The sequence below is a fragment of the Quercus suber genome, unplaced genomic scaffold (assembly GCF_002906115.3).
Source record: "Quercus suber isolate HL8 unplaced genomic scaffold, Cork oak 2.0 scaffold_40, whole genome shotgun sequence".
In the NCBI taxonomy this organism is placed as follows: domain Eukaryota; kingdom Viridiplantae; phylum Streptophyta; class Magnoliopsida; order Fagales; family Fagaceae; genus Quercus; species Quercus suber.
The window spans coordinates 366,499-393,784 of record NW_027069505.1 but is presented as its reverse complement, the minus strand read 5'-3'; the positions used below and the strand labels follow the sequence as shown (position 1 = coordinate 393,784).

Genomic DNA, 27,286 nt, shown 5'->3' with positions numbered 1-27,286 from the left:
CAAGGCTAATGGGCCGAAAATCTTTAATATTGACAGCATTAATCTTTTTAGATATCAAACACAGAAAAGTGACATTCAAAGATTTCTCAAAGAGGCATTGGCTATGAAAGTCTGCAAAAAAAGCCATAACATCCTCTTCAATCACACACCAACACTTTTGGAAGAAAGCAATGGTAAAGCCATCAGGACCTGGAGCCTTATCACCCTCGGCCTCTCGAGGAGCCGCAATGATCTCCTCCCTATCAAAATTCCTTTCAAGAGAAAGCCTATCAGACTCATCCAACCTAGCAAAATCTAATCCATCAACAGTGGGCCTCCAATCCTCAGGTTCCTGATAAAGGCTCTTATAAAACCCCACCACTTGATCCTGAATATCTGATTCAACTTCAAACATAATGCCATCAACCTCCACTTCCCTCATGGTATTAGCTCGCCTGTGTGAATTAGCAAGCCTGTGGAAAAACCTAGTGTTATTATCCCCCTCTTTTAAGAACAAGGCCCTTGATTTCTGCCTCCAAGAAATCTCCTCCAAAGAAGCTAAAGACTCGATCTCTGCCTTAATCTCTAATTTTCTTGCTTTATCTGCCGTAGTCAGCATTTGCATCCCTTCTCTCATATCAAAATCCAACAGCTCAAACAACAAACATTTTTTTTCTAAAGTGCACATCCCCAAAAACATGTTTATTCCAACACTTCAAGTCTTTTTTAAGAGCCTTGAATTTACATGCTAGAACATAACTAGGGGATCCCACAAAATGATAACTGTTCCACCAGCCCCTAACTCGGTCCACAAAACCCCCCACTTTAAGCCACATATTCTCAAATTTAAAGAGACTTTTCCCCCTCGCCACGTCTCCAGCCTCCACTAGAAGAGGATAGTGATCTGAAACCACACGAGGGAGAGGCCTTTGAATCAAATCCGAGAAGTGTTCCTCCCAATCAGCTGAAACCAAAACTCTATCTATACGAGACATAGAAGGGTTCACTGAATCTCTAAACCACGTATACTCACCCCCAACCAAAGGAAGATCAACCAATAAATTCCTCTCGATAAAGTCCGAAAAATTGAACATGGCCGGACTAAACGTATTACAGCCAAGACGTTCAGCCAGGTATCTAATAATGTTGAAATCACCTAAAACACACCAAGCTGAACACCATCTCGCTCTCACACTATCAAGTTCTGCCCATAAAGCATCCCTCAAACCGGCATCATTTGGGCCATAAACTCCTGTACAAATCCAAACAAAACCATCTGCCACCCCCTTCAACAAGACCGAAACAGAAAAACTACCCACCACACAATCAATTTTCTCATACACCCTTGTATCCCAGATCACAAGAATACCTCCTGCTGTGTGAATGGCATCGAAAGCCCCCCAATTTACAAAAGAGTTGCCCCAAAGACTTTTCACAGCAACAGAATTGGTACTGTCCAGTTTGGTTTCCTGAAAACACACAACCTCACACTTCCATTCCTTGAGTAAGTTCTTCACAGTATCCCTCTTATGAGGATTGTTTAATCCTCTCACATTCCAAGATAAAAGTCTCAAATTCATGGACAACTATCAGAGCCCAACCCACTGAACTTCACAATCTCCCTAGTTCGTTTAGCAGCTTGGCCATCATAATTAACTGTAGAAATTAAATTCCGTAATTCCCTCATACCTTTTGTAGAGGAAGAAGCAGTGCGACGAAGGCTACCTGCCACTGCTTGTTTCTCCCACACTTTCTCAAGTCGTTGAAAAAATTCAACACAGTGCCTCTCACAGGAATCTATGGGGAAACCCACCCACTTACCGAAGCCCTTAACCTTCTTACTTACCCAAGCCGAAGGTTCCACATCATCCTCCACGGAGATATCAACTAGGTCACAGTCCTCTGTCAATAACACCAAACCCCCATTAGGATCCCATTGAGCCAAAGGTACATATTCCATCAACTGCCGCTCCTCCTCATCCCTATCCGACTCCGTGGGATTGACCCAATTCAACAACAGCGTCTCTTCTTCGATAGGATCCGAAACCAACTCAGAAATAGGAGAAAACCTGTTTTGTTCCAATAAAGACTGGTGGCAAGACACCTCGGCCCTCTTAACTGATGTCGTCGCACACTCCGCCACAGCATCAGTGAAGCTGGGATGACCAACAGTGTTTGAAACATGCGAAACCTCCACAGCCCCACTGATCGGACAGCCCGTCGCTGGGTCGTCGGCAACTGAGACAGTGGAAGGAGCCCCCACCTCGACGCCACTACCTGTACAACCCATCGGAGCAAAAACCTCCTGCACTGCCCAATTAGGACCTCCATCGGAAATTGAAAGAGCCCCTCCCATCTCACCGGTGCAACCCATCGGATCGAGAACCTCCTGCACCGCCGTATCGGAACCTCCATCGGAAGTTGGAAGATCTCCTCCCATCTCGCCGGTACTTGACTTCTCGACACTGACATGGGAGCCCGATCCTTCACCTCGCTCACACAATCGTGAAAAGTCTTGTGATTTCAAATGGGTTAAATCACCGGTATGGGTCTGCTTAGTTTTGGCCAGAGGGTCATCTTGGGCTTGAGTAATAGGCCCACCAAGTACTTGCATAACAGACCTGAGTTCAGTAGCTGTTATAACATCCTTAACAAACTTGGGCTGAACAAAATTGGCCCACTTCACCACATGTTGGCCCTTCCTTCAAAATCAACAGATATATTTAAAGAAAAATGGGCTTTAGTCCACTTAAAAGTAGATGCACGCATTGGCCGTCCAGATACAATGTGATTTGAGATATTTGTTTTTGGAATCAAATCAAATCCCCCAAATCCCTCCTCCTGATTTAACGTACCAGGAAGTTTAGGAAACTTCTTCTCCAAATCTAAATCACTTCCTAATTTCACGTAACCATTAACATCTTTCCAAATTTGGTTCCTTGGAAATCCGATGGGCTTTGCAAGCCTACCACCACTGGCAGCCACCTCCTTCCCCGGCCTAGAAACAGGTTTTCCCAAGAAAAAATCACTTAACTTCCTCTCAAGAAAAGCCCAACCACCCTTATGAAAACCTTCTAGAACACGCAAACAACCAAGTCTAGCCCCACTATGATACTCAGATATTTCCACAAAACAACCACCCTTATTCAGCCTGCTAGAGCACTCCAAAATTTTAGAATTCTCATGAAACCGTTTGAAAAAAAATTGCTTGCTAAAATCCCAACGGCATAACTCTACCAAGCATGCAATGATCCAGTCCAAGCCCGATCTACCAACCTGAATAGAACCATGGAACCTACCCCGCTTTTCTGTAATGGAATAAGAATCCATACGTCCTCCATCAAAAGCCAAGAAGAAGGCCTTTGTGTCAATGCAAAAAAAAAGCAGATTTCCCCCATTCCCCATGTGAAGATGAAGGCTTGGTTTGTGAAGAAGGTGGCGTCTTGGGAGGATTAAGGTTCGGAGGGGGTAAGGATGCTTGGGTCGGCGTGTGGTGGGGTATGTACTGACCAAACTGACTTGGCCAATAACAAGGCTGTTGGAAAGGGATTTGAGGAGGAGGGTTGTGCATCTTTTTGCACTTTTTTAATGATGTTACTACTTTAAATAAAAATTGTAGCAATCGAACACACAGGTCATACAGACAGAAGCATGGCATAATTTTAGAGAAAATAAAGCACAATACAGTTGTCACAAGAGATGAATAAAATCCAGCATACCAAATATGCCCTCCCATAAAGGAAAGCGTATACAGTCAGCACCGTTAGCTGCACGAACAAAAAAAATAGACTTTATCAGAGATCAGTAAAAGTACCCTACATATGATATAAGTATCATGGAACTTTCAATTCATTATCTGAATGCAGCTAGCTTGCTTTGAGGCAAATGCCTGTTTTGCTTCTTTTTTTTATTTTTCTTTTCTTTTTACTCTTAGAGTATGAAGCAATGGGCAATAAGAACATCAAATCTTCATTGTATAATGTCAAAGTATTTCTAAATATTTTGTGCGTAACAAAATATTCCTTTCACAAATGAAAAAGATAGCACATGGTACAAAAATTATAAACAGGCTCAACTTGACCAGTGATCTTTACTCAACTCAACTGAACCATAACCCATCTCTAATAAATTAGCATTGCTATAGATCCTCATGAACTAATAGGGATAAGACACTTGTATATTTTTCCTGCTAGTCAATCCTAAATCTTTCAGATTGAGAAGCAATGCTCTACAATTTCAACTTGGAGTAACCTGCGCTCTAGTCCCATCAACTAACACAATATCATTTGCAAAAATCCAAAAGCCATACACATGTGATCTCATCCTAAAACGATCTAGAAAAACTCTAATGCAATGAGATAAGGACTTGATCTTTAATGTAAACTATTATGATTCCAGCCCCCAAAAAAAAAAAAAATGTAACACATTATGATAAGAAACCTGCCTGTAATACCTTAACTAGTTCTTGTACTATCACACTAATGTACTACAGACAACTTCCCCTCTTATCCAAATTCCACCACATTGCTTCTCTAATGAAAAAAAAAATCATAAACAAAAAAAGAAATGAAATATGAATGAAAGGTGCACATTACGAAACAAAACCACATAAGGATCCTAATTTCAATAAGAAATGAAAAAAGAAAGCAAAAACTGAAAAGCATAATGCTAAAGGAAATGAAGTATTTGTGAAAACAAGTTAGTTAACCAAAAAAATTAAAATTAAAAAATAGGAGTTCTAAGAAACTATGGAGCTCAATTTGCGTTTAAAAATCACATTAACCATTTTAAACTTCAATCCGCCCAACCGACACTAATTACAACAATAATAAGCCATGGTTGACATAAAGCACAAATAGCATACCATAGTACAAAAGTAGTATCCAACAGTGGTATAGTAAAATGACATCATCCTAAAGAAATCAAGGAGCTGCCCAAGCCTGTATACATCACGACTAAGAACTTGTTCGCCATTACCACCAGCAACCTTCCCTTCAAATAGAGCAATCTGATTGAGCCCAACATCTCTTCCTTTTCCAACCTGTAAAATTGTATTAGAAAATTTACATGCCATTTATGCATCAAGTGAGGAAATCAGCATATCTACCTGGATATACTCATGATGAGTGATATTTCCTTGGCGTAAAGTTGAATTGAATCCTGCATTTTAACACCATAACTGAATAAATCAAAGTCTTCTGGGGTGCTAGGAAGATAAATATCAAAGAAATTTGCGCTGAACTCAGCATAACTCTGTTATAATAGTGATTATATAGATTACTGCAAGAAGTGTAGTAGTAGAGTGGTTATAAAGTCCATAGAGCAGGAGAAACACCAAATAGTATGCATTGACAAAAATAAAACATCCAAAAGATGAGAGCTTCATATAAGAGAGAGAACAGTGAAAACAACATCCTAAAATTTCCATGAGGAGAACCAAAACCCCTTCACATCTTCATTCATAGAAAGACATAACACCTGATTGGTTGGAAAACAAATAACTATTCACTTTGGAGGCCAAAGACTAAGGGCTCCATGACTACGAAGAAAAAAAGATATATCTACACCAGAAGCACTGAAGCAGTGATGTACGTGTGGAGGCCTATGGGAACCATTGATCAAATTGCTTTCATGATTGAATCTTGGTTGCACAGGTACAAAGGGTTTGAATGATTGATAAGGGGTTCTTAAGAATCTCCAGTTGTGCAACAGTTGCCAGCAAGTTCAAGCAAGTATGGCTGTGCATCCAACCTGCCCAACCCAACCAACTCAAATAATGGATTGGTTTTCACAGGTGGCTTGGGTTGGGATTTTTTTAAGTGTTTGCGTTGCTTCAGTTTCAGTTTGGAATTTTTTATAAACCGATGAACCTGAACCAACACAGCTTTTTTACATATATGTGTGTATTGCTTTTATTGGTGCTCTCGTTACACTTTATACCAAGGTCTTAAATTTTGTTCTCGCGGCCGTTCCAGATTGGTTACTAGAACAGAATATTTTGGTATCGATGTATATTGGTGCACTGTTTCGGGATTATGCACCGGATACACACACACACACACACACACATATATATATATATATAAAATCTTATTTTATTTAGTTATTTATGAGAATATTTATATCACTTATTACTATATACTATATTTTGTGTTTCTTTTTCCTTTTTTTCCCTTCTGCCAACCATCACATCAAAGTCAAATTAAATTTTTGACTTGTCTTACCACTCTCTACGCATGTTCACACGTCTCCACCCGCTTGTCCTTTCAACTTTTTCTTCCTCACCCTTTAATGTATTTACTTCTTTCTTTTTCTTTTTTCCCTTACCACAAGTGCACTACTCTCCAGACTTTCCAACACTTTCTTCTTCCTTTGTATCAGTTCAAATTTCAAAGTTTCAGTTTATTTGTTTCGGCCTCTCCTATCTTCGGCCAACATCGACCACTTAACGCTTTCATTTTTTTTTTTTTTGGGTAGCAGATCTGGTTCTTAGCTTCAATTTGTGAAATGTTTCTTTCATTATTTTCTCTTCACCTTTTTTTCCAAAATTTCACTCACTGAAAAGCTGAAACATTTGTTTTCAAGTTCTTTCAAGTTCCAGTGCACCCATTTCACCCAAAACACCAAAATCTTGCCTGGAATGCTGGTGTAGGCTGGAATATTGGGACAGAACAGGTGGGTCACTTGCACTGGTCTACCTACAGGAACAAAAAATTCCGTCTGGAACAGAATGGAATTCAAAACCCTGTTCTATACATCACAACCCATCCAATAATTTGAAACCTAAACTGACTCAAACCCTATAAGATATGAAGATATCTAATTCTAATATCGGCATTTTCTCATTTTCAATCTTCAATCTCTACCACCATCAATCCTCTCTCTCTCTCTCTCTCTCTCTCTCTCTCTATATATATATATATATATGTATGTATGTATGTATGGGTATATATATATACACATATATATAATTTTTAAGGCTGTTATTTCTACTTTGTTAGCTTAATGTATTAGATATTTCATATTTGGGCAAAAACTTAATCCTTGATAGTTTGATGCATTTGTATTCTTTTGTTTTCCATTCTCTTTTCAATTTTATCAATAATGGGTTGGTTTGGGGTGGTAATTTCCCAATCTGATGAAGTTGGTTTGGATTGAAATTGCCCCCAATACAAACCAACCCAACTCGTTCACTGTTCTACTAGCAAGATTTCCTGGCCTATGTTAGATACTATGGTTTCCAGCAGATTGGACATGAGAAGTAATCCCCACGCATTTAGAGGGTGTGGAGTGGGATTTTAGTGAGAAAAGCAGTTACTACTGAGCTGGACAATCTATCTACAGCAGATGATGTGGCTAAGGCGAGTTTTATGAATGGGCTTAAGTTAAATGGGACTATCAACTCATTATTCAAATAAACCCTAACACAACTTAAACATGGGGTCAAGAAAGTTTGTTCAAGAGGATGCAAGAACTGCCAATAAGCTCGAGTATCACGAATTAAGCAAGATTAATGGAAAAAATATGTGGTGAATCCCACTATCAATGCTGTGGAGGAAGGGATTGGGAAGTGGGCTGCAAGCCTATTGGCTAAGTTCTAGACAAGCCGGATGGTTGCCTCCCCTTCAGAAGTGTCCTCAACAATGCAGCGGCTGTTTGGTTGCTGCCATTATTCTTGGTCAAGAGGTCAGTTGAGATTCTATGGAGCCAATCAAGTAGGGTACTAGTCTTCTCCATGGAGAATGGCGTGTACTTATTCATATTCGCTGATGCTCAAACCAGAGTTTTCGTCTCAGAAGCAAAAATTTTGAACATTGCCAATAAGCCTCTCATCATATGCAAGTTGTAGCCATGTATGCAACTCTTGAAATTGTCCTTACCTAAAGTCCCTACTTGGATTAAGATAGTTCCATCTCCCTGTCAAATATTGGAACTTGCTTGAGTGATGTGGCTAGTGCTAGGTTGCACAAACACCGACACAGGTATGAGGGTACAAAAATTCTTGAAAAAGAAGGGTATGAAGTGTCGGGGGTATGGTAATTAAACAATTAATTAATTAATATATTTAGGTATATTTTTAAATATTTTTAGACAATATATGTTTATTTTAGGACTTAAATTAAGTAATAACAGCAAATAAGTACAATAACATGAGAAAAATGTTGTCTAATATATAATTTTTGTTCCATTACTAAACCCATAAGACAAATAAAACCAAACAAAAAAAAAAATACTAAACCCATTACACGCATAAGGAGATAAACATAAAACCCAAAAAAATAAAAATAAAAAAATAAACCTATAAAATAAGTAAATAATGCGTGTAAATAAGTAAACTCAATACACGCATAAAGAGATAGGACAAGTCTTAAGCACAATACTAAGGTATTGTTCTTTAGGTTCCTCTTTTAAAATTCTGCCATATGGCTTTTTTTTTCATGAGATGGAGTTTATTTTATAATTAAGCGGCCACATAGCAGAATCTTAAGAAGAAAACCTAAGGAACAGCACTGAAGGTACTATATATAAATTTTATCCTAAGGAGATAAACATAACAAGCGTATAAGTAAAGCCAAACGTAAAAAAAAAAAAAAAAAAAAAGAGTTGAAAGACAAAAAGACAGAGAACCCAAAACCTGTAGAGAGAGAAATGGCAGAGGGAGAGAGAAGGAGGTTTGGGGTCGCTGGAGGCTGGAGGGGGTTCGGGTGTCGTTACTCCAAGAAGGCACACAGCACAGATCAGATCAGAGAGAGAAATGACGGAGGGAGAGAAAAGGAGCTTTGGCGTCGCCGGAGGGGGTTTGGTTGCCATTGAGAAGGCACATCGCACAGATCAGATCAGAGAGCTGAGGGAAAGAGAGAGGCATTGGTCCAAATCCTGTTCTTTTTTTTGTTCTTTGAAGTTTTGTCGTGTCTGGGGCCAGAAAGTTCTAGAGTGTCGCAACCATGTCCGTGATGTACCCATATTTTTTCAAAAAGAAAAAGAGGATACTCCTTGGGTACGGATTTTAGGTGTGTCTTAGCAGTACTCATGTGTCTGTGTCAGACACGGGTACTTGGCCAAAATCACCGTGTCCGTGCAACATAGGGCTAGTGGGGTTGATAAGCCTATATTTGCTGATTCTATTACTATGGCCCAACAAAGTTTAGGCCATACCTATGTGATGGAATTATGGTTAAACGATTAAATTCACAATTTCCTAACTCTTTAAGCTTTTGGGAGAATCTATAATTTATCATGGTATAAGTGAGAGGAGATCCTAAATTTGATCCCTCTCGCCATTATACCTTTCATTTAAAATGTTATAAATATCAAGTCAAGTTCAACTTGAAGTCGTCTTTTCCCCCTTTTCTAGAAGGGTTAAAATCAAGAAGTGCGAAGGGGCCAGTTCTGGCACAAGTGAATAGAGGAGCTCACCATAAGTATCCATAGGCAGATTTCTAAATCTGTCCAATGTCATGGCAATTACCAAAAGAATGATAACTGATTTAACTAATGTAGCATCCAGCAAAATGCAATCTGAAATAGAAGTGCTTCAGCCTATGCAATGGAAGCTCAACACAATCAAGGTTTGACTGTCCGACATAATGAGAAGGCTTAGCAGACCAAATGTCTCCCATACAACAGTTAAGCGACCATTTCACCCTTAAAATAGTTGATAACATCCTTTAAATGATTGATTTTACTCATCACTAGTGTTAAATGAGAAACATCACAATGACAAAATAAATGGAACTAAACAAGTACAACAGCTTCTTGTAAAAGAAGAGAGTAATACCTGCAAAGATATCTTCACTAATATTGATAACACAAGAGGCCTTGCTAATACCACCCCTCGTTATGTGGAAAACTCTGTCAAAAACATCCGGATGGCCATAATGCATACGGATCCTGAATAATAACTAGGATGTTAATACCAAAAAAATGAAAATATACAGGGAGCCAATTAAATTGCCAGCATAATTCAAATGAACTTACTTTAATGGATTTGCCAAAACGCGTTGACCCATAGTCACAAAACTACCCTCCTGATTTGACATGAATGAAGCTAGAGAAGAGACACTGTACGTTGATAAAAATAATTAAAAGAAAGTAAATATGAAGAGAAAGAAATGCTATCAAGAAATTTAAAACAAACAAGGATTTAATGAAAATCTACCTTCCAGTAAATACATGTTCCCTGACACCAAGAATAGTAGGAGGACGAATACCATGATCAGAACCAAATTCTTCAAGAAGATTTCTCATCTTCAAGGCTTCCTCAAAATAATTATCCTAAAGTAAAAATATTAAGTAACATTACAACTAATCAGAGCCGGTAAAATAAATAAATTACATAGACACAAACGCGACGTAATGCAGATAGAGCTTCATAATAAGCATGACAGATGAGGAATAAGGCAAAATCATGAACTGCTTATAGGAAACCAAAATTAACAGAAACAGATACTAGAAAGCTAAAACCAAACTTAAATAAAATGTGGAACACTGTGTAACAAGGAATGTGTGCAACTTTTGAATGTGAAATGATGGGGTACACTAGGAGTACACTTTTTTCACTGGAAATTAAAATGTGATAAAATGTTCATAATTTTAATTTAATTTTGTCCAAAAACTTAGTGGTACATATAAGATATTAAACTGGGGGTAAAGCTACCTACCAACCACCGCTCCCAAATCTTGTAGAAGTGGGGATGCTCGCGAATTATGTATGCTATTTTTATTTTTTTATTTTTTTTCATAAGTAATGTAAGAAATTTTGTTTTAAAAAACCAAGTACGCTAGAAGTTTACTACAATGGCACAAATCAAGAACCCATATTACAACAATCAATAAGATCGGGGAGAGAAAAACAAGAATAGGAAGGCAAAACTAAACTCCACTCAAGGAGAGTACGGAAAAAGAAAAACTTAATGTCAAGAATAGACCATTCACAATCCTCAAAGCATCTAGCATTCCACACCCGCCACAAGCACCAAAACAAGCAATGTGGCACAAACCTCCATAAACCTATATTTCGATGTCTACCAAACTTCCCCTGCCAAGAAGCTAACAACTCGCTAACTTTATACGGCATAGCCCAATGTATACCGAACAAACAAAAAACCATAGACCACAACTCATATGCTATAGGACAATGAAGAAGAAGATGATCCATCGATTCCCCACACCTTTTACACATAAAACATCACTCTAGCACTGCAATATGCCTCTTCCAAAGATTATCCATAATTAAGATTTTACCTCAGACAGCAGTCCAAGAAAAGAACGGTACTCTAGGAGGAACCTTTGATTGCCACACCATTTTCGAAGGAAAATCAATGACAGAAGAAGGAGATAAAGAGTGATAGAAGCCTCGAACCTCAAAACCTGTCGTCATTGATGGCTTCCAGCGAAGTTTGTCATCACCAACACCCCGCACATTCGTGGAATAAAGCACCACCCAAAAAAGATCAAATGATTTTGACTCCCAATCTTGTGGTGGACGACGAAACTGAATGTCCCAATGAAGCCTCCCATTAGAGAAATGCATAAACTCCAACACAAAAAACTCCCTTGTCCGACTAATACTATACAATTTTGGAAATGTTTCCTTGAGAGAACAATCCCTACACCATACATCCTTCCAGAACTTTATCCTAGTACCATCACCCACATCAAACTGAAGAAATTTAGAGAAGTCCAACCAACCACTTCTAATGGATTTCCGCACACTAACACCATAGGTCCCTAACACTGGTTTGGTACACCAACCACCCACTTCATCCCCATATTTTGCCTCAATGACCTTCCTCCAAAGGGCATCTCTCTCTGTTCCATATCTCCACAACAATTTGCCTAATAAAACAGAATTAAATCTTCTCAACCGTTGAATCCCTAAACCACCATTCTGTGCCGGCATACAAACCTTAGCCCATTCCACCAGAGGAACCTTAGGAGCGTCAATAACACTCCAAAGAAAGTCTCTCTGTATTCTCTGTTTTTAGTTTTAGTTTGAGTTTTGTGCAAAACAATGTAATATAAGCTATTAATTATTTTTCATTTTTGATAGGTAAGAAAAAATTTTATTAAAAGAGAAAAAACATGTAAAAAATACAAGATTCACGATAGTGAACAAGTAGAAAAGAGGGATAAGAACAGCAAACAGGCATTAAGTTATACTAAGAGACAAAAGAAAATCCGTGATAGTAGAACAATCTGAGAGACCCCAACACCGAGACCAATCAAAGAGGGTCCGTCTGCATAAATCTAGCAACTGATCCAATGATTTTGCCATATCCTCAAAAGAGCGCCAATTCCATTCAGCCCAAATATTCCACATTAAACAACTCAGAACCAAATTCCAAATATCAGAATTATGTTTTCCAAGCCACTGATACCAACAAAAAAATAAGTCTATAACGGAACCTGGCATGACCCAATCAATCACAAACAGTCGAAGCATATACATTCACAGAGAATGAGCAACCGGACAAGAAATCAACAGGTGATCCATAGATTCCTCATTACAGCAACACATACAACAACGATTTACCAAAGTTTAGCCTCGGAGCATAAGATTATCTTTTTTTTTATAAGTAAGAGAGAAGTATATTCAAGAGGCTACCTCATGCAAACAACATAAGGCAGAACAAAGAATACAGAGAGGGAAACAAACAAGAAAAAACAACAAAACAAACAACAGTCAACAGAAAACTAAGTACAAAGAAGGGAATTTAGGAACATAGGGAGAGAATCACTAGAGGTGAGTCCCCAGGCCCTAGACCAATCAAAAAGGGAACCAGTAAAAAAAGGAGCAGCTGGTCATCGGATTTGTCCAAGTCCTCAAAAGTGCGCCAGTTTCGTTCCCTCCAAATACACCACATTAGGCACGGAGGAACTAAATTCCAAACACTAGAAGAGTGCTTTCCCAGCCAGTTCCACCAACCAAAAAGGTATCTGCAACCGAGCATGGCAAAACCCAGTTGATCCCAAAAGATCTGAAAACCCAGCTCCACAGCTGATAAGCTTTGTCGCAATGGAGTAGTAAATGGTTTACCGATTCCCCATTACAACGACACATAATGCACCAGTCAACAAAATCAAAGCCTCTACCCTGCAGATTATCCCCAGTAAGAATCTTCTCCCAAGCAGCACTCCAAACGAAGAAAGAGACGCGCGGAGGAGCCTTAACCTTCCAAACACCTTTCCAAGGAAAGATAATAGATGAGGGACAACGAAGCTTATTATAGAAAGAGCGAGTTTAAAATTCCCCTTCTTTGACAACTTCCACCTCATACGGTCTCCGTGCTCAGATTGAGGTAAATTTGAGCCTAAGGTACGGAGGAAATCCTCCACCTCTCCCGACTCCCAATCATTTGGTTCCCTGAGTAAACGAACATTCCAGCTTCTCTGAGCCCCAGTCCCCAACTTTCAAGAGACGAGGCCACAGATGCCTCTCTATTATAAGCAATCCCATACACCATCGGGAAGGATAGATGGAGTGGTAACTCCCCACACCACCGATCCGTCCAGAATTCACTCTATCTCCCATCCCTACCTCAAAGTGAGTGCATTTACAAAACACCTTCCAGCCTTTTCGGATGCTTCTCCATAAACCGCACCCGTGGACACCCCTACCCACCTTGGAAGACCAACTCCCCCACTCTTCCCCAAACTTCAAAGCTACAACCCTCCTCCATAGGCGAGTCTCCTCCACCCCAAACCGCCATAACCATTTTCCTAATAAGGCTTTATTGAAAGTCGTGATTTTCCTTACTCCCAATCCCCCATTCGCCTTTGGGGCACACACCTTATCCCACCCTACCAAATGAGCCTTCGAATCCCCCCACAAGAAATCCCTTTGCATCTTCTCAATCTTCTTAGCCACATGAGAAGGGATGGTAAAAAGAGATAAATAATAAGTAGGGAGGCTAGCTAAGTACTCTTAAGTAACGTCAGTCTTCCACCTTTAGACAAGTACAGCTTCTTCCACCCAGCCAACTTTCGCTTAATTTTTTCCAAGATAGGATTCCAAATAGAGGGGACTTGTGGGAAGCCCCCAACGGCATACCAAGATATGTCATAGGCAAAGCCCCAATCCTACAGCCCAGAATCTCTGCCAAAACATGCAAATTATTACCTCCCCTACTGGAACCATCTCGCTCTTGAGACATTAACCTTCAAACCTGTCACAGCCTGAAAACAAAGGAGAAGCATTCGAACATGCAGGATCTGCTCCACTTCAGCATCACAAAACAGAATAGTATCATCCGCAAACAAAAGGTGCGAGATACAATCCCCTTCCCCCCGTCTACCTTCAGCCTTAAAGCCCCTGATCAAGCCAGCTCCTTCAACTCTTTTCAACATCCTGCTTAAAACCTCCATTATAACCAAAAACAACATAGGGGATAACGGGTCCCCTTGTCTCAACCCCTCGTGCTCTTAAAAAAGTCAGCTGGGGTCCCATTAACCAAAATAGAGAACTGGACAGTTGAAATGCAAGTACGAATCCATCTACACCACTTCTCCCCAAAGCCCATTCTCTTCAAAAGATCTAGAAGAGCCTCCCAATTCACGTGATCATAAGCTTTTCAATGTCAAGCTTACAAATAACCCCCGGATTCTTGCTCTTCACACGACTATCAAGGCACTCATTGGCAATAAGGACTGAGTCAAGAATCTGTCTACCTCCCACAAAACTTTCTGAGACTCAGAGATAAGTTGGTCTAAAACCAGCTTCAAACGATTTGCCAAAACCTTAGACAAGATCTTGTAAAAGCTCCCCACCAAGCTGATAGGCCTGAGATCTCGAATATCGGAAGCATCATTCTTCTTAGGAATTAATGCTATGAAAGTAGCGTTCAAAGATTTCTCAAACTTACTGTGAAGATAGAGAATTATCCAAAATAAGGATCTGACCATGAACAGTTGTCCACATAAAGAACACCACCCTTTTAGGAACCTTTACTTTCCAAATGCCTTTCCAAGGGAAAGAAGAGTTGCATTTCGAATCTTATGACAAAAAGATTGAACATCAAACTTCCCACTTCCATTAAGCCACCAAGAAAGTTTGTCACTACCTCCACCCCTAAGAATTCGAGATTGAAGGAAGTGAAGAAGGGAATAGGAAGCCGCCAACTCCCAATCATTAAATTCCCTATAAAATCTTAGACTCCATACTCTATCATTATCACCAACCAAAGACTTAACACTTCAGAAATATAAGCTTCCTTATTGGCTGAAAACACAAATAGCTAAGGATAAAGAGATTTGAGAGAATTATCCCCAATCCACTTATCATGCCAAAAAAGAATACGAGAACCATCCTGCACCACAAAAGACGCATGCCTAGAAATACTTTCCCACCCGTCACTAATACTTCTCCATAAACCATAACCATGAGCCTTTCTACAAACTCTAGTGCTCCAACCCCCTTTCTCCTCTCCATATTTCATGGCTATACCCCTCCGCCATAAATGAGTAGTTTCACGTAGGGGTGTGCATGGGTCGAGCTGAGTTGGGTTGAAGGGATTTTTCGACCCAACCCACCATGGTGGGTCAAAAAAAATTCAACCCAACCCAACCCATCATATAAGTTCAACCCAACCCAACCCACATGGGTCGGGTTGAATCCATAGGTTTGACAAATTTTTATTATTTATTATTATTAAATTTATTAAATATATTATTATTAGTATATATATTTTATATATATATATATAATATATTATATATAAACTCATAGTATATAATATTATTCTAGGAAGCACGGTGCGTTTCGGGACTCGGGTGCGGGTGCTGGGTGGGGTGCGGGACTCGGCAATTTTTGAAAAAGGTGGGTGCGGGTGCGGCGGGACTCGGCGATTAAAAAATTATTAAAAAATATTTATTTATATTTTAATATAAAAATATATTTATATTTAATATATTTATTAGAAAAATTAAGAAAATGCACTTGTTTTTTACATAATTTATAAGTAGAATAAAAATTAGCAATACACACAAATCCCAAAATCATTTCCAAAATACACACAAAATGAGTATCTAAACAATCATCAACACACCTATCATTAATTCATTATTTACTAACAAGTGCAACAAGTCATTGCTAAAATTTCATAATAAGTAGAATAGCAAACTAAGATTCACAATCAAACACAACAGAGAGGGACGAAATCGGGTTAAAAAACAAACACACAAACACAATAAACACAGCTCAGAGAAGAGAGAAATAGAGACTAAAAGATAAGTAAAGAAAATAAATAACACACCTGAAGGAAGAACGCGGCAGAGAGTGAAAGCTGGAGGCGGAGCTGTGCGCGGCCGCGGAGAGCAGTGGAGCACAGAGATGAAGAGAGATGAGGGCGGAGAGCACAGAGAGAAAGAGAGATTAGGCAGTGAGGGACGACTGATTTTAGGTTAGTTGGGCGAGTCTGATTTTAGGTTAGTTGAAACGGTGCGTTTCGCACCTTCTTTTTTTTTTTTTTTTTTAAATTTCCGCCGGAATCGAAAATTTCGGAATCGGCCGAATCGGCCGATACGGCCGATACGGCCCGAGTCGGCCCGAGTCGGCCGGTTCGCGCCGCGTCGCGCGAGTCGGCGCTGCCACGTGGCCGGACGCGTCCCGACGCGGCACGGACTCGCGGTCAGCGGCGTCCCTGCCGCGTCGCCGAGTCCGGCCGAGTCCGACTCCGGTGCGGCTCCTCTGGAGCCGCGTCGGTGCTACCCAGATATTATTATTAGTTATATATTAAATTTACAACTGATTTTTTTAAAAAAAAATTATTAAATTTATAATATATTTTAAATATATATTAATATGAGTGGGTCAGGTCGGGTCGAATTTGACAGGTTTGTAATTTTATGACTCACGCCCAACCCAACCCGTTATTAAAAAAAAAAAATTTGTGACCCAACCCAACCCAACCCACCAAGCCTTAAAAACTGACTCAACCCGACGGGTCGGGTCGGGTTTGGCGAGTCGGTGGGTTTTCTGCACACCCCTAGTTTCACGTCCATATCTCCAAAGCCAATTTCCCAATAGAGCCTGATTAAACAACACCAAATTTCAAATTCCCAACCCACCCATCTCACGAGGTAAGCAAACTTTTTCCCAAACCACCAAAAGGTATTTGAAACACTTAGCTGAAGAACCCCACAAAAAATTTCTTTGAACACGTTCCAATCTCATTGCCACAGCTTTAGGAACAGTAAAAAGGGAAAGATAATAGGTCAAGAGGCTCGACAATGTACTTTTCAACAAGGTGAGTCTGCCACCCTTTGACAAATAAAGCCTACCAACTTCTTCTCCATCCTCTCTAAAATCGGATTCCAAATAGAGGCTGCCTTATACGAGGTACCCAAAGGCATTCCAAAATAAATCATGGGCAAACTGCCCACTACAATGAAGAATGTCAGCCAAATTGTGAACGTTGCTCACCTCCCCAATAGGGACAATTTCACTTTTCCCCACATTCACCTTCAAACCAGTAAAAGCTTAAAAACAAGTCAAAACCAGTCTAATGGATAGCAACTGCTCCCTAGTAGCATCACAGAAAGGAATGGTGACATCAGCAAATAAAAGATGACAAATACGAATGCCAGTAGAGCTAATAGGTCCCACATGAAAACTCTGAATAAGACCACTGTCAATCTAAATTAAAACCTCTATGATCAAAACAAAAAGAAGGGGAGACAACAGATCACCCTGTCTAAGGCCTTTAGAACTACCAAAACAAGCAGGAGAACCATTAACCAAGACTGAGAAACAAACAATAGTTACACAAGCCTTTACCCAACTTCTCCATCGACCCCCAAAGCCCATCCTTCCTAGCAAATAGAACAAAGTATCCCAACTTACATGATCATAGGCTTTCTCAATGTCTAACTTACACACCACCCCTGGAATCTAACATTTCAATCTACTATCTAGGCATTCATTTGCTATAAGCACTAAGTCTAAAATCTATCTACCACCTACAAAAGAATTTTGAGACTCCAAATGAGTTTATCCAACACTGTCCTCAATCTATTAGCCAACACTTTAGATAGCAACTTATACACACTGCTCACTAAACTAATAAGCCTAAAAAGGCCAAAATTGTTTGGTTGTGAATAAAAGATAAAAGCGCTTGCACATCGTTTGGTTGTGAATAAGAAGAAGAAATTACTAAGGTGAAGATAAGTGAGAAGGAGATGAAGAAAAGTTCAAAGGGTTGAAAATGAAGCATTGCCGCTGTCGGACTCTACAAAAATCAGAATCACATGAAGGCAAAGGGAAACAACAGAATGTGACTGTGTTGAGAAAGTACTGTTGAGATAATTTACTACTAACAGGTTAGCTTTGTTGATTGTTCATGGGCTTTGGCTGTACATTTTGCTTTTAACGTGCCATAGTAAAAATATTTTAATAGTAAAAATACTACTAACTGGCCATGGTAATTTTTAAGAATATTTTAATAGTAAAAATATATAGAAAATATAAATAAAAAGATTTTTAATAATTTTTTAATCGCTCCCAACTTTTTCAAAACTTGCCAAGTCCCACACCTGCACCTGCACCCGTACCCGAATCCGAAAACGCACCCGTGCTTCATAGCTTATTTCTCTCTAATTCTTCTTCTTTCCTCACCCTAAACCCACCACAACTAATAGTAGGCAAATCCCTAATTTGTCCTCCATGAGCCTCGTTTCAGATCAAGTGTTTTGGAAGACAGTTCCTTAAGGTATTGGTAGTATAGTCAGATAACTATCTGTGAAAACTTCAAAACAGTATTTGTGTTTTATATCTCTGCTAAAAACTGGATCCACATGGCATATAATACACTCAACACAAAATCAACAAGTGAGCTCATTCCAATTTGTGCAAGAGAGATTTATGGTACATCATCGAACACACTTGCCGGTGTATGAATAAATAAAAGTTAGATGTAACATCTGTGGTTGCATCCCTCAAAAAAGTAAAGGTCACAGATGTAACAAATATATCCCCTTGGACCCCACTTGTAGTTATATCAACATGGCTCTGGATTAACTATATATCTTTGCAATTAATCTATTACGACAGTAATACTATTCTGTAGAAGAGTTGAAGTGGAGTAAAAATGTGGGAGGCGTGTTGACCATAATCTCAAAAATGTGCAAGATCGAACTCTTAGCAGGCCCTGCAGGTCATGAGCCCTGCTTAGCATGGTAAATTTAACATAAAAGTGATAACAACTTCAAAGCATCATAAATCTTCCAAGAGAAACAAAATAGAGGAAAGTTCTCCACTAGCTGACTGCTGACCTTAGTGGCATAACAGCTCTTCTCTCAAATATGAGTAATATACATATAGAGATGTGCATGGGTCAGGTATAGGGGTTTTTTTTTTCAACCCAACCAAACCCTAATTGAAAATCAAAAGACAGGATGAAGCATGTCAGAAAATCAAAGGCAGCTATATATACAATTATTTATTAAAACTAGCATAGTTAACCATGTCAGTTATCTACCTGCAATTTCATTTTCAGGTATGTATTGAGAAACAAATAAAACTCATCTTTTCAATCCACTTGTAACATGAGACTCCTACAATAAACTTTTTCCATATTCCTTCTTAATTTAATTGACCAAATTTTAAAGGGATACAACCAATTAATCACCTGATTCATGTCAATTGTCTGAACTGCATTTCCACGAGTAAATATGATTGCATGGTTTTGGTTCTCCGGTTTTCCTTCACCAAGTTTTGGATTTCCAGGCAATTTTATGGAGTATATCTCCTACAAAATGAGAAAAGCAAACATAAAAAAGGGTCATCAGAAAAATAAAGTAACATCAATAAGAGGAGAAACAGGTAGGTCAATTTAGAACTTTAAATTTATTCAAGACTAGGAAAAAGATAAACTCATAAAAGCAAAACTTAGGTACTTAAACAATAAGTTCAACAATATTACATCTTTGACAAGAGTTTTGGTAAACATCGTGGGGGTGGAAATGTTACACTAAAATTTCAAGAGAACATATGCACCGAATACTCTGAGGTATCAGAAAAATTGACAAAAACCTTCGATTTAACTGAATTGAGTAAATTTACGTCATCTATCCTTTTTCATCAACACAATAATTGTATCATTGGTCTTAAATGGATGGATAATTCAGATTATCAATCAACAAAGGAATTGCAAGTCGACCCAAAGCCACCCTACCCAAGGGGGAGACTGGAGAAAAAAAACAAAAAAAAAAAAAAAGAGTGGGGAGGTGGGGGGGAGTAATTACAAAAATGAATTTGAGGTAAAAAGATCAAAACAAAATTTTCTAATCGTACAACAACAACAACCAAACCTCAGTCCCAAAATTTTGAGATCAACTATGAATCCTAAACAAACTAGTCAGAAGCAACCAAATGTATTATTTTCCGTCCTATCCTATCCAAAGTTCTGGCCTTTTTTACTAATTCTACTAATGTTATTTTGGTTTTCCTCCTTTCTTTTTAATAGGTAAAAAAAAAAAAAAAAAAAAAAAAGGTGGGAAAAACTAAAATAACATTAGTAAAGTGAGTAATTATAAAGGTCATAACAATTTTTGTAGTTTTTCCTCTACCTTTGTTTGTTTCCTCAACTTGAATCAATTCATTCTTCCTCACTGAGACATTGATTGCACTCCTCTACTTATGACCAAACCATCTCAAGTGACTGTCCCTTATCTTTTCATCAATAAAGGTCATCCCTTTCTTTATGCAAATTTCATCATTTTGAATCCAATCTTTCCTAGTCTATCCACATATCCATCATAACATTCCCATTTCACCTACAGTCTCTTCATGAGCATGTTCCCTTCTAACAGCCCAACATTCAATGCCATAGAGTTTAACTAGTCTTATAAAATTTTCCTATTAACTTAATAGGTATTCTATGATCGCAACACTCATGCACTTTTTCACTGCATCCACCATGCTCTTATCCTATGATTAATATCCTCTTCAATTTCTCCATATTTATGAATTATCTTTGTTTCTACTTTTACCAAACTTACATTCCATGTACTTTGTTTTAGTCCTATTTAGATGTTAAAAAACAAAACATGGTACAAGATAATTCTTGAAAACTTAGGACACAAAACAGTAGAAATACTACAATTAATTGATATATATATCTTTAGGTATATTTTAGGTTTTCAAAATAAATAACTAATTATCAAAATTCAAAATATATAAAAACATGGATAAAATCAAAGATTTTTAATTTTAATAAAAATAAATAAATAAATAATTCTCTTAGAACACAATGACGACACGCATGCAGGAGTGTCCACATCTAGTTTTATCTACAAAAAGCCCATCAGTAAACACTAACTGAAACCAGAAATGGCTAATGGCTAATAGCCAGCGCAAACATTAATGGATAAAGGAACGGGTGACTGAACCTTATCTTGCCCATTGATGTCAGCCTTCACAAGCTTTGAGTAGAATTCTGTGTGCGCTTTTCCGTCTTTTGAAGTTTCAACAAAATCGATAAAAGCAACTCGAAGAGCTTCATTCCTAACATACAAAAGAAAAAATGAAATCAGATATCTAGAGAGTAATTATCTAAAGCATTTTCCAGCAGATAAAACTATTACAATCAAGATTTTGAAGACTAACATATCAAAAACAAATTCAAGAGAATCCAGGTTTCTTTTCTTTGCATAAGGAAAAAGTCACCTTTGCATAAGCAATGCAATATCAGCAGCCTCAGGTTTTTGTTCCTCTTTCTGTTTTCCATATATTTGACATGTAACAACATATGTAAACTTAAGATCTGCCTGAGCCCGTGCTTCAGGAGATAGCTCAAAACCTTGAGTTTCAGTTGCATCATTACTAGAAACTGCAGCCTCCAAATCTGATATTGCCAATACATGATGAGATAACTGAGCATGCAGGATAGAACAGAACAAGAAATAAGAAAATAGATATTAGCCTCTAACCTTCGGGAGTTGTCCTTTCTAAATAAGTCTGTAGCATAAGAGCTTTTCTATAGTACATCATCCCACGAACTGCAAAACACAAATCATTTAAAACTTTAGTAGAAAGCTATCAATGGATTGGGAAAAACATGCATACATATATTGGAGTAAAAGATACAAGAATCCAACACTCATTTAGATAACATGTAGAAACCAAGAAATGTCCTGAATATATCAAACAAACAAACTACTAACATTTACGCAGCTCAGAGCATTCAAATGCTTGCCCCAATCAATTACAACATAATACATTATTTGCATTTTTTTTTTTTAAATATAAAAAGGCTTCATGCACCAAATACCCATGAAGAAATTGTTCTCTCCACCAAAACTGATACTTGTCCCAGAATTCAACACAAGAAATTAATGTGAAACAAACATATAATATGGCAGGGAGACAATTTTCAAGATTAAACAAAAGAATATTGCAGAGAGAGAGAGAGAGAACCGGGGGGAAAAAAGAATCATCTACCAGTTCTGGCCAATGTTTGTCCCCTGTAGGAGGCCCAAAATCGAAGTTCAAGGGTCTCATTAGGACTATCCCAAATAGCAGAGTCCGGCGTATTTTCATCCCAACCAATTCGAGCAAGAAAGTTCCTCCATTCATCTGTATCGAAATATGATTACTGTTAATATTTAAGCTAGAGGATCAAAGCAGTGCAATAAAAAAAAAATTAAGGGCCATAAGGAATTAGTTCCATATTCTAGGTAGCACCCCAAGTTACAACACACAGAATTTAAATAAAAAATAATGCGATTTCAATATTTAGCAGACAGGAAATATGGTTGCAGTACTACGAAAATTTCTAATAGGTGCAGTACAACAACTAACTCCATTCCCAAATGAGTTCCTTCTTTGCAAAGGCATGGTTTTCAACAAGCATTAACTGTTGATGCAATCCATTTTTAAAGCTAGCTGTTTACTAGTGCTTAAGCTGTATGATAAGTAGTTTCTTTTACTTGTAACATAAAGCTAGTTAGTTGATAAGTGCAACAGCCATCAATTAGTTAGAGAAGTTTGTAAGGCTTAGGCCAATCACATGGCAGCCACACGGTAGGTTCTTGTAACTAACTCAGCAGCTTGCTTATGTAACTATAAATAAGCAAGGCTGCTCTCATTGTAACTAGTCAAATTTGAAACCAAGAAATCTCTACCTATGAGGTATTATTTGAAGAGTGTGTCTCTTGAAGAGCTAGTTAATTCTTTATTTTCTCTAAGCAACTTAGCTTTCTAAAGTGGCTTTCTTTTTCACCATTTCCTCCATCAACTGTCATGACACCACAAATTTTTGGATTATAATATAGTTCTTCCAAAATTACCCTTATATTTTGATAATACAAGAGAATAATTCATTTTAAGGATAGGTGAAATATTTGGGACAAGGGGAGAAAAAAAAAACACTCGTTTTAGGATGGAAAAAGTATTAACTTTCATTATCTTTTTCCTGAAGCGGAAACAAATTTGAAGGAAAGTTAGTTGATAAGTACCTTTTTATTAGTTCTTATGTTGTATGATATGTAGTTCCTTTTACTTACAACAGAAAGTTAGTTAGTTGATAAGATTGTTAGTTGATCAGTGCAATAGCCTACCTATTAGTTAGTTAGAGAAGTTTGTTAGGCTTAGGCCAATCAATTTGCAACCACATTGTAGGTTCTTGTAACTAACTCAGCAGCTTGCTTATGTAACAATAAATAGGCAAGGCTGCCCTCATTGTAACTAGTTGAATTTGAATCCAAGAAATCTCTACCTACAAGGTATTATTACAAGAGTCTGTCTCTTAAAGGCTAGTTCATTCTTTCTTTTTTTCCAAGCAACTTAGCTTTCTAAAGTGGCTTTCCTTTTCACGATTTCCCTCCATCAACTGCAGCTTGCTTATGTAACTATACATAAGCAAGGCTACTCTTATTGTAACTAGTTGAATTTGAATCCAAAAAATCTCTACCTACAAGGTATTATTCTAGGAGCATGTCTCGTAAAGAGCTATTTCATTCTTTCTTTTCTCTATGCGACTTGGCTTTCTAAAGTGGATTTCCTTTTCACCATTTTCCTACATCAATTGTACTGACACCACAAATTTTTAATATACTATAATTCCTCCAAAATTACCCTTACATCTTGATAATCCAAGAGAATAATTTATTTCAAGGACAGGTGCAATATTCAGGACAGACGGAGAAAAAAAATACTCATATTAGGATGGAAAAAGTATTAACTTTCAATATCTAGTTAGGACATGGGGCCAGATGTTATTTGTCTTCAAGAAACTAAAATGGAGTTAATAACTGGAGCTGTGATTCGCAATTTGTGGGGTGGTCAACATGTTGATTGGTCTTATCTAGGCTCTTGTGGAGCTTCTGGAGGGGTGCTTTTGATGTGGGATACACGTGGTGAATAAAGTTGAGGAAGTAGTGGGGCGATTTTCGGTTTCTTGTAAGTTTATAACTGTGTCCGACCAGTTTGTATGGGCGTTTACTGGCGTATATGGTCCTAATTCTTTGAGAGACAGAAGGTTCTTATGGGAGGAATTATTTGGATTGAGCAGTTGGTGGAATGTTCCACGATGTGTGGGTGGTGACTTTACTGTGGTAAGATTCCCTTCTGAGCGCTTTGGTTCTACCTCTTTTATTGCTACTATGCGGGACTTTTCCTATTTTATTTATGAGAAAGGCCTCAATGATATTCCACTTCAAGGGGAATCTTTCACTTGGCCTAATTCTCGTGACGTTGCTTCAAAGGCTAGGTTGGACAGATTTTTATTTTCTGCAGATTGGGAGGACAAGTTTCCATCTGTCTCTCAACGACGCATGCCTAGGCTGTTATCTGATCACTTCCCGATTGCTCTTGAGGGTGGTTCTTTTTAGAGAGGTAAGAGGCCGTTTAGATTTAAGAATATGTGGCTTAAAAATGAGGGTTTCGTGGAGAGGGTGCGATCTTGGTGGGAATCTTATAATGTCCTAAGAGCTCCGAGTTTTGTTTTGGCTGATAAATTGAAACTCTTGAAAAACGATTTGAAAAAATGGAATGTGGAGGTTTTTGGAAATGTTGAAGATCGGGTTGTATTAGAGAAGGAGATAGGAATACCAAATTCTTCCATCATATAACTAATTCTCATAGGAGGGTTAATACTATTGATAGGCTTATAGCGGATGGGGAGTTATCTTCGGACCCAGCAGCTATAGCAGACTGTATCTCTTAGTTCTATAGGTAGCTTTATTTTGAGGATGTAGCTCATAGACCTATCCTAGATGAAGTGGACTTTTCTAGTATCTCGGTGGAAGATACAAGTTGGCTAGATCGGCCTTTTGAGGAGAAAGAGGTGTTTGGGGTGATCAATGATTTTAACGGTGATAAGGCACCTGGCCTGGATGGTTTTTCCACGGCATTCTTTCAATCATGTTGGTGTGTTTTGAAAACAGAAATTATAGTTGTATTCCACAATTTTCATACTCAGGCAGTGTTTGAGAAGAGTCTTAATGCTTCGTTCCTTGCCCTTATTTCCAAGAAAGTGGATGCTGTGGAGGTCAAGGACTTTTGGCCTATTAGCTTAGTTTGGGGGATTTATAAGATTATTTTTAAGGTGTTGGCTAATCGGCTTTGTACAGTGGCGCATAGGCTTATTTCGGATTCACAAAATACTTTTGTGAAAGGCAGACAGATTTTGGATTCTGTATTGATTGCTTCTGAAAGTATTGATAGTAGATTGAAGTCAGGACTTCCAGGTGTGTTGTGTAAATTGGATGTGGAGAAGGCGTATGATCATGTGAGTTTGGATTTTTTGATGTATATGCTTCAGCGTTGTGGTTTCTTAGAAAAATGGAGAAAATGGATAAGGTATTGCATCTCAACTGTAAAGTTTTTCATTCTGATCAATGATAGCCCATCTGATTTCTTTGGAAGTTCTAGGGGGATTCGGCAAAGGGATCCATTATCTCCATTGTTGTTTGATATTGTGATGAGGCATTAAGTCGTATGTTGGATGTGGCTGCCTTTGCTGGGCAATTCTCAAGCTTTTCTGTGGGTAGTACGGCCGGTCCATCAGTGATGGTGTCTCACCTTTTATTTGCAAATGACATGCTGACTTTTTGTGATGCTGATCCTTCCCAGATTGCTAATTTGAGGGCGATTCTTGCTAGATTTGAGGAGGTATCAGGGCTTCGTATTAATTTGGGAAAATCTGAGTTGGTACCTGTTGATGGGGTGCATAATTTGGAGGCTTTGGTTGGTCTGTTGCCAGTCCATCAGTGATGGCGTCTCACCTTTTATTTGCAGATGACATGCCGACTTTTTGTGATGCTGATCCTTCCCAGATTGCTAATTTGAGGGCGATTCTTGCTAGATGTGAGGAAGTATCAAGGCTTCGTATTAATTTGGAGAAATCTGAGTTGGTACCTATTGGTGGGGTGCATAATTTGGAGGCTTTGGTTGGTCTGTTGGGGTGTGGGCAGTCTTCTCTGCCCTTGAAATATTTGGGCCTTCCATTAGGTGCAAAGTATGTGCTTAGCAAAAGAACTAGCAAACTTAGATAAAATAAGTCACTACTTCAACCTTAACAAGCACCAAGGAGTGGAGTCTATAAATAGGGTATTTCAGAAAACTAAGAGAAACCCCCCCCCCCCCCCTGCCAAGTCTGACTTTTGGTTGAAGGATGGATTTCTATTCGAAGGGCTGAAATTATGTGTGCCTAAATGTTCTCTAAGGGAGTTTGTAATTATTGAACAACAAAATTTGGGGCATTTTGGCAAATCAAAGACCCTAGAATTCCTTAAACAATACTACTTTTGGCCGGGAATGACTAAAGATGTTGCGCGGCATGTTCAAAGGTGTCAAGATTGTCAAAAAGGAAAGGGTACAACCACTAATGCAGGTTTGTATTTACCCTTTCCAATGCCTAATAAACCATGGGAATATATTAGTCTGGATTTTGTTCTTGGCCTTCCCTACACAACGAAAGAGTGATTCAATCATGGTGGTAATGGATCATTTCTCCAAGATGGCTCACTTCATCCCATGCAAGAAGACTTCGGATACTTCCAATGTGGCTGCTTTATTTTGCAAAGCCCTTCCTTTAGCTGGCTTCGCCCTATCTATTCATCTCTTTTTTCAAATCGATATTTAGGGATCTCTCTTGCTCATAGATCTTGAAAGCAAATCAATATCTTAGTTAGATTAAAAGGTAAGACTTCTTCATTCAACAGATCTCATTCATTCATTCACTGGCTTTCCTCTCTAAGAAGTCAGGTCAATCCAAAGCCTTTGCTTGAAGCGATTTCCTTGAAGGAAGTCTGCTACCGAAGCAGGATTGCTTGACACACAAACTAACCAGATGGGTCGCCCAAAACC

General features: G+C 38.5%; 1 protein-coding gene across 1 annotated transcript in view; it reads right to left on the bottom strand.

Annotated features, from left to right (window-relative positions):
- The window catches only part of LOC111987564 (callose synthase 9), a 73,830-nt gene that overhangs the window by 10,053 nt on the left and 36,491 nt on the right, over positions 1-27,286 (bottom strand). Inside the window, exons 33-43 of the mRNA XM_065771160.1 lie at positions 22,418-22,552; positions 21,907-21,975; positions 21,644-21,821; positions 21,367-21,481; positions 19,605-19,724; positions 10,139-10,254; positions 9,958-10,041; positions 9,758-9,870; positions 5,087-5,139; positions 4,844-5,020; positions 3,699-3,746 (exon numbers count right to left, since the gene is read on the bottom strand). Coding sequence (XP_065627232.1) covers positions 3,699-3,746; positions 4,844-5,020; positions 5,087-5,139; positions 9,758-9,870; positions 9,958-10,041; positions 10,139-10,254; positions 19,605-19,724; positions 21,367-21,481; positions 21,644-21,821; positions 21,907-21,975; positions 22,418-22,552 — 1,208 coding nt within the window. The remainder of the gene's footprint in view (positions 1-3,698; positions 3,747-4,843; positions 5,021-5,086; positions 5,140-9,757; positions 9,871-9,957; positions 10,042-10,138; positions 10,255-19,604; positions 19,725-21,366; positions 21,482-21,643; positions 21,822-21,906; positions 21,976-22,417; positions 22,553-27,286) is intronic.